General features: G+C 31.7%; 1 protein-coding gene across 1 annotated transcript in view; it reads left to right on the forward strand.

Annotated features, from left to right (window-relative positions):
* Window positions 1-7,023, forward strand: part of LOC105623653 (LIM and SH3 domain protein Lasp) — a 25,279-nt gene extending 18,256 nt beyond the window's left edge. The window contains exons 3-6 of the mRNA XM_012205033.1: window positions 4,199-4,470; window positions 5,295-5,498; window positions 6,449-6,597; window positions 6,844-7,023. Coding sequence (XP_012060423.1) covers window positions 4,199-4,470; window positions 5,295-5,498; window positions 6,449-6,597; window positions 6,844-7,023 — 805 coding nt within the window. The remainder of the gene's footprint in view (window positions 1-4,198; window positions 4,471-5,294; window positions 5,499-6,448; window positions 6,598-6,843) is intronic.
* Window positions 7,024-8,525: the final 1,502 nt, after the last annotated feature.

The following is an 8,525-nucleotide window of genomic DNA, read 5'->3' on the forward strand; positions in this document are numbered from 1 at the left end:
GTTTTTGTATTTAAAAAATATTTTTTTAGAGATATAATAAGAGGATATAATAAGAGAATAGAAAAGAACAAACATTATGATACTTTTACAAGGCTTACAATTTGTAATACGTATTTTTTCCGGACGTTTTCTACTCTTTGTGTTGACCTTCGTGAGAATTTCTAGAATGCGGACACAGATAAGGTTTCGTTTTGTTGTCACGATTGACGTGCAGCAAGTTTCGAAGCCATCTGAGATTTAACCGCAGTAACGGAATCCAATAGACCCGCCCTGAAATTTCTCCTGTGGCAAGAAACATTGCGCGAGACTTCATGAACTTTGTGTGCATCGATATAATATTATACGTAATCACTCTCACGAGAAATGTGGTTTTGAGTCTTGCATTTACTGCCATTTATCCCACTTCTCTGTTTGTCCTGAAAGAGAAACACTTTATGAAATTTTATACAAGGTCGAGAATATATAATTTAAACATAGAAATCCTTAGTTTTCGAATAAGGATAAATAAGATTTGAATATAAAGATAAAATATATTTTCAATTTTAATATATTTAATTATTCAATTAATATTGAATTTCAATTCTTAAAAAAATCTAATGGCAGAAATGTATGCGTTAATAACTCGGCAGATATATCAAAAGAAAATTAGGAAAAAATTATTTTATGTTTAAGAAACTTGTGATAAATAATTATAAATTAAATTAATACAATAAAATTTTGAAATTCTATATAATTCTAGACGATTCAGTAAGAAAAATTAATTATATAAGCGATTTAAGGAAGGAAACGAACTTACATAAAGAGTTTCATAAAATATTCGATTTGTTTAAATTTGTTCATATTATCAGATCAAATGAGTCTTTAAACTTTATTGCTAATGTAACTAATGTGTTTAATATGTATAGCATTGTGCATGTTTAAATATTCGTTTATCAAGCGTATTATGATTCTTGGCTGTAATTTATCAGTACTGTCTCGTTGCTGCTATTTGACCGGTGTGATAACCAGGTGCAACAAATGTTATCCTTTCCAATACATTGGTGACACTTCCATATATAGTATTCGATAAATCAGGCATGCAGTATCGCGTGACGCTGTTAAGTAATCTGAAGAAGCTTCACTGAACAATAAAATATGAGAGAAAGATATACGTAATTTCTGTCGCACCATAATTTGATTAGTATTTACAATATCATCGATAAATATTAACTTAAATTTTGTTATTATATTCTCGAAAGGTTATATAATTGTTATACATCATCACATTTAATACCGAATTAAATTCGGCCACATATGTTGTGTAAGATAGATCTTTTTTTTAAATGAATATTCATTGTATATCAGATGCGTCCTACGAGTGATTTAATTATTTTAAATTTATGCTCTGATGAATTGCTTCTTATTTTATTTGCGCCATATGTTATGTTGGCAAACTCATTTTCTGCTTAATTGTAAAATACGCCCTGAGTGCGTCAGAAAAATTCGATAAATATTACGGACGTATATCATAGTACGTAGACAAGCGTTTGTTAAGAGATTAGTCATCGTACATATACATACGTGGTTAAAATGATTCAATGAATCACTTCGTTGCGTATTAATCGTGGTCGTATAGTCCGTAGAGTCAATCTCTGGGAAAAAATCATATAGTCTCGCATACATATTTATAAATTTTTATCTTAAAAGAAATTTCTTTTATTGTTATTATATGATAGGATCATTTAGGCGCATATTAAATCATAAATTTTAATTATTAACATTTCACAAGTAGATTACAAAAATCTTATTTTTTATTAAATGTGATAATGACGTAGAATATTTAACATATTTAGAAACTAATGCATTTTTATTCCGTTGACCAATTTTTAATTATAACTCTATATTATATTTAAATTTCCGTTGAGTTATCTGAAAAATTGCGAGGTACATATTATTTTTATCTCATATTTATCTATTGTATTATTATCTGTATTTTGTCGTATATATAATAATTGAAAACATGTAACAGAGTCATACGAAAAGACATGAGCCGCATTGTTTTCCAATTTTCTTTCGTTTATGGCCGTTCTCAACGTTACTTTTAGCGAACTTCCTCTTTTGCCACGCTAAATTCAAGGAACTCGGATGCGCATCGGTCGACAAGATAATTCTTTCTCCCTGGGCACGTAACAATGCCTATCCCTCGTCTTCTTTGAACAAAGAGAGTCAAGAGTGCATGTCTATTATTCGTGTACGGTACGCCGGAGTATTACGTAATCGCGTGGCACAATTACCGGGTCAGACAACGCGGCCCGTATATGGGAAACGAAGTCGTGACACAAATCTCGATTGCGTTTTATGTATACGCCGGTTAATTCTCGCGCGTTATACGATTTACACAATTTACTTTCGATAATCATTTCAGACACATTGTCCAAAATACGATTAATTAACATCATAAAAGATGTAATTATTAAGAAGATTTATTTAAAGAAAAAGAATAGCAGTCTCATTTAATTTGTAATATGAAAAATATTTTTATATAAAAAAATAATAAATTAAAAATTAAAAATTTTTATAATTTTATAAGTTTTTTTATATACATATATGCACTTTTAGTATATAAAACGTGATAAAAATATACATAGAAAGTTGCAATAGGTAACAGGTTAATGTACCGGAATTTTCAATTATCAACACAATGCTAAGCATTTCCTTAATTGCGTCAGTACCGGCATTTTTTAATGCGGATCGCAATACGATATTGTCGATACATTCACGCGTGTCACTGAAATTGCATTCTCACGCGTGTCATTTACTGCAGGCGCACGTATCATTATGCATTCACGCACTGATTTCTATTTCGTTAAATAAGCACCGGACAGTTATCTGTGCCATAATTAAATCGGTCGTTCCTAAAGGAGGTTTCTATCGAATTTCACTCGACTCATCCGGTTATCGATTGATTAATAATTATCCTTATTTTACGTTAACACGCGTCATGCACAGCAAAAAGCGTTTTACGCATGCGAGGTGAATAATCCGCTTAAAATAGCAGCTTATGCACGCTCAATTCGCTGAAATGTGTTAATCGCGTCATAATTAAGACTAGGCATACCTTTTTTTGCCCGCCTAATTAATAATTATAATTACGTCACGAGGCACATACTGCTTGTCCAGAATGTCAAATAGTCAAGTAATAATTATTTATCGAGCAATATAACTTAGAATTGTTGCAATTAAATATATCTTGTCACCTAGAGTACTACATATAATATTCATTTCATTAATGTATATATGTATTACTATTATAATATTAATCTAAAATATAAAATAGCGTCGAACGAAAGATGTAATACAATTTTTTAAATAATAATTTGAATAATAAATTAAAATTTTTTGAGATTAAAATTTTTCCTCTAAAGAAATAGATTAAACTAATTTTAAAATTTTCTAATTAAAAAGTCATATTTATACATACATTTCTAATTAAAGTTCGTACATTATACGTGCATGCGTGCGCGCGCGCGCGCGCGCGTGTGTGTGTGTGTGTACAAATTTAGAATATAAGTTTCATGCGTTTAATTCCGGGCAGACATTTGTAGTATGCAGTTGTAGATAACGCTGTTTCATAGTGTAGTGTGATAATAACAAGAATGCAAATATCGTTATCACACGTACGAGACACCGGTGCATCACACATTTTGTATGTCATATATGATGTAGCAAATTCGGATTTTTCGAAACTCAATGTCACACAATTGCATAATTGTGACATCGACGAATGTAAGTTATTTTTTTACTATTTTCCATACCTACAATTTAACTATTATAATCGACGTACTACGCGAAGGATGCTCACGATAAGACTGACGTCATTGACCGCTTGTCGTTCACTTGGAACTTGCATTAGTCAGCGAACTTACACGTTTCCTTTGTGTAGGAAGTCACCCCGAGGGAATCCGTGTAAAATAATGCGAGAGGCTTGTATATGCGAGATATTCTCGTTAAAAAGAAAGAGAGAGAGAAATATGAAACTGAAACTCATGTGAAATACGACGTACCGGGTGTTGCGAAACGGTGCTTTAAACTCGAAGTGACTTGCTCATCTTGCATGAGTTTAAATGCTCCATGAATGAATCCTCGCTCTTTAATGTTGGCTAGATAATTTCTTACAACAATATCGATAAAATTTTTCACTTTTTTTCTTTCTTGGCAGGCACATACCAAAAGCCAAAGCCACCACGATGGCGGAAACACCGGAGCTGAAGCGTATCGCGGAGAACACGAAGATACAGAGTAACGTTAAGTATCATGCCGAGTTTGAAAAGGCGAAGGGGAAGTTTACGCAAGTGGCGGACGATCCGGAGACTCTCAGAATTAAACAGAACAGCAAGATCATCTCGAATGTCGCTTATCACGGCGAGCTTGAGAAGAAGGCGATCATGGAACAAAAGAGGACAATGACCGGAGAAAATGGCGAGCAAATAGGTAGGTGGTAAACTCTTTAACGGTGTTTGCATATAACGGTTTTTTCTATTATGATATTATATCTTTTTAATGTATAATAAAATGGGAAATATAATTATATATATTTTTACGATTTTTATTATTTCGTTACTGTATCGTTTTAAAATTATAACAATAAGTGTATTATAACAATAAGTAATAAAACTTTATTGCCAAACTAAAAATATCATGTTTGTTAAAATAAAATTTGTTGAATGATTTTTAACGCACTAACATTAGAAAAATGCTATTGACGTAATTTGTGATTTGATTAAATTATTGGGGATAATCTAAACATAAATTTGTAAATTGGGAATTCTTTTTTATTTATATATCAATGTGTTTTTATAACAATTATAATTTATACAATTTCTTAAATAAGTTACCTAACATTTTGTCTATGATTTTAATCTTAATAATAATATAATTACATGTTCAATTTTTAACATCTCAACTGTTAATTAACGATTACATAATAGTATCTATCTGTAATCATCAAGTTGCAGATTATACATTATGTATGTATCAGTATTCGTGAATTTATTGTGTACCAGTGTACTATTTGTTCACATTTCATTTATAAAGTTGTGTATTAAAAATGACATAATCATGAATACACACGTATTGCTGCAATCAATCCACCAAAACGACAATGTAAAATTCAGACAAAATTTAGATTCTTATTGCATTATTTTTTTCCATATTCATGATTCCATTACACACACATAATACCGTTCATGGTGGGCAGATCGCAGGATGCTTCTATTAAACGTATCGCTAGTCTTTTTCGTGCATTGTTGATATAGAGTACGTAGAGTACACTGACGGTACGATCGCACCTGCGTCGAGCATAAACGCCAATCCGCCGCCTGCAAGGACGGCGAATTCGCCGGTACAGAGGACACCAGGTAGGATCGCTGATTACGATCCCCTTAGCGAAGCGAGGCCGAGTCCCTATTCCGCAAGGCAAGCTGCTACCACAGTCATTTATACGAGCGACAAGGGACCAGGTGCGTTTACCTTCGCGGCTACAATCGTTGCAGCAACCTTTCGCTATGTAGAGAGAGACGTCGCATGACTATATTATTATAATATAGAATAATTTGAGTAACTTGTAGAAAGATTATGTAATACTATATAACATTAATATTATTATTATTATTATGGATTGTGATTTGCATATTTAATACGTAACATTATTTTTGGTATCTGAATTTTAATGCGATTAATGTTTACGATCAGTTTGATATTTGATTATACATTCATAGTTATATCAAAAGCCTATATGACTGCGTCTTAATAATTAAGATTCGTGGAAGATGGAAACGAAGAAAGAATTTTAATAATGTATATTTTTTTATTGAGATGTTTTTTACCTGAGGTCGCATTCTGCAGTCTATTCTGCCTATTTTACGATCGCGTGGGATAGAATTCGTGTCCCTGTATGATAATAGGTTTCAATAGATCGTGCTTTAATCGAATTGTTGTTTAGAAAGATAATTTTAGGAAGACAAACGCTTAGCTATTCCTATTGTAACGCCAGACTTATATTATGATCGTGAAATCACCTAAACCATTATTGTCGCTCGTCAGACTTAAACGCTCGCATCATTATGCTTTTATCGTCGTTACACACGATTCATCACAAAGACAAATTGTCGAAGCAATTTGCACTGGAATTAATCGTTGCGACATCACCGCGTGCACCTCGTTGGGAAAATAGAAAGTGTAATCGTCTCTTTGTTTAATGTTTCTCATTCTGCGGTTCCGTGTTCGCTCTTTGCTGAACCCACGGAATAATTCATGTGGCAGATCACAGGATCGCACCAAGTAACAATTGTTACTAACTGAAGAACAAAAGGGTGTTTATTACAGAATGAATTATGCGTTTCTAATAGAGTATACAAATGTAGAAAATTGTAAGTTATACGTTGCTCATAAAAGTTCGATGTGTTTGCAGTGACGAATCCACCGACACGAAAAATTGGCTCGGTTGCTGACATCGATCCAGTGAATGAATATTATGGATCGTTAACGCCGGCTACAACGATAAATAATAATCAGCATCAACCTCAACATCAATCACCGCCACCGCCCTCCAACGTCGGAGTAAATATCTTTTTTATTACTTATTGTCGCATTGTGTTGTCTCTTATGAGTTATTTGTAATATAATCTTATGTGTTTGCTAATCTAAGAAAGATTTCATGGAAAGAGTTTATAATTTTACAAATTACACTTCTTAAATGAGCTTCTTAAATTATTGTGACAAAAAGCATAAGTAAAAAAATGTGTATAGAATGCCAAATGGATGTTTTACATATCTTTTTTTTCTATAAAAATGTATTTTTCGCAGAGAGTGTACAGAGCGATGTATGACTACGAAGCGCAAGATCTCGATGAGGTGAGCTTCTGCGACGGTGATTTAATTGTCAATTGCACAGCTGTCGATGAGGGTTGGATGACTGGATTGGTGCAGCGTACCGGACGACACGGCATGCTACCCGCTAATTATGTCGAACCGGCGCAGATTTAAACGTTCTTTCTCATCTCGAGCTTCCATTTGCTAACTGTTGCCACCACTTCGATCAGAGCACTTAATTAGGCGTTTTGCCGAAGAAAGAGACGATGTTAAAAAGAATTACGTGATACAATACTCGAGATAGCGCTTCTACTCGGCTCTTATTATTCGGCTGAAATAAAGTTTGATCGAAACGGCGCACTGTCATCTTAGAAAATCAGATAATTAGATATTTTAATTATTAAAAACTTTTATTAAGAATCTTGATATTTTGATATAAATTTGAAATTTTATCTTGATATCAATTGAATTTCATGACATATATTTGAATAAAGTATTTCAAAATATATTGATAAAAGAAATAGAATATCGAAATTAATTTTATAAATGCTCAGAAATATATTTCATGAGTATCCAAGTTGAGTATTCTCAGCTTCTAGATGACAATATGTAGCTTCATATGTTAGAATTCCATGATGGGACCAAACACACACTGCGATAAATTGTGTCGATTACAATTAAAATTCTGACAGCTTGTGAAGTGACATAAGCCTTGACCAACAATTAAAACGAATTAAGTATAAGATATATCTTCCATGAATGCAGTTTTCTGTAAAGCGTCACTTACTTTTTTGCTATTACGTACAGTTATTATTATTCCTCCGTTTCCATCTTTTTAGAGTTTACATTATACAATTAGAATATAAATATCAAGAAAAAATAATTTGATTCAATTAACGATTCTTTACGAGCCCTTTTTCTGATAATCGTTATTTTTATTGACGAGAATTTTATGTTATTGGTTATTCAATATAAACTCTGACTAACACATTAGTATCAATTAGGCAGATTTTTATGTTTCGACCATTTTGCATTTATATTTACTATTCTTAATATTATGTATTGTATTATTCTATATTCTTATCTTTGTAATAATATACCTTTTCAATTTTTTTCGGAGATATTCATAAAAGTATTTTAGTTATAAATTTTTTTCTAGTAATGAAACATAAGACAAAATCTTCCCTTATATTCGAAAAAAAATAATGTGCCTTATACAAATAGACTGCTAATTAGTTGCGGTATGGATTTCTTATTATAATGTAAGGTGCATGAAAAAATGCATCGGTATACAATATTTAAAGAAATACCAACAAATTTTTTTGCTTGCCGCATTAATATAGCTTGATTTGATGTGAAAAAAACTAAGTGATACAAGTAATGCCTTTCCTCCTAAAGATAAAGCAATTAAATTAAAATAATGAGGAAAATAATATTATTGATGACGCAAAAGATGCTGACACTTGCCTATCTTTTTAATAAAATATGAAATATCATTATATACTGTTGATTTTGAATTAACGATATTAATATAAATTAATTAATCAATATTTTATTTCGTAGTGCTTAAGTTTTATTTCGTATGATCCAACACACACACACACATACACATATATATATATATATATATATACATATATATATATATTATATATAATATCTGTANGTANCAGACA

Source organism: Atta cephalotes, assembly GCF_000143395.1.
Source record: "Atta cephalotes unplaced genomic scaffold scaffold00062, whole genome shotgun sequence".
NCBI classification, from domain to species: domain Eukaryota; kingdom Metazoa; phylum Arthropoda; class Insecta; order Hymenoptera; family Formicidae; genus Atta; species Atta cephalotes.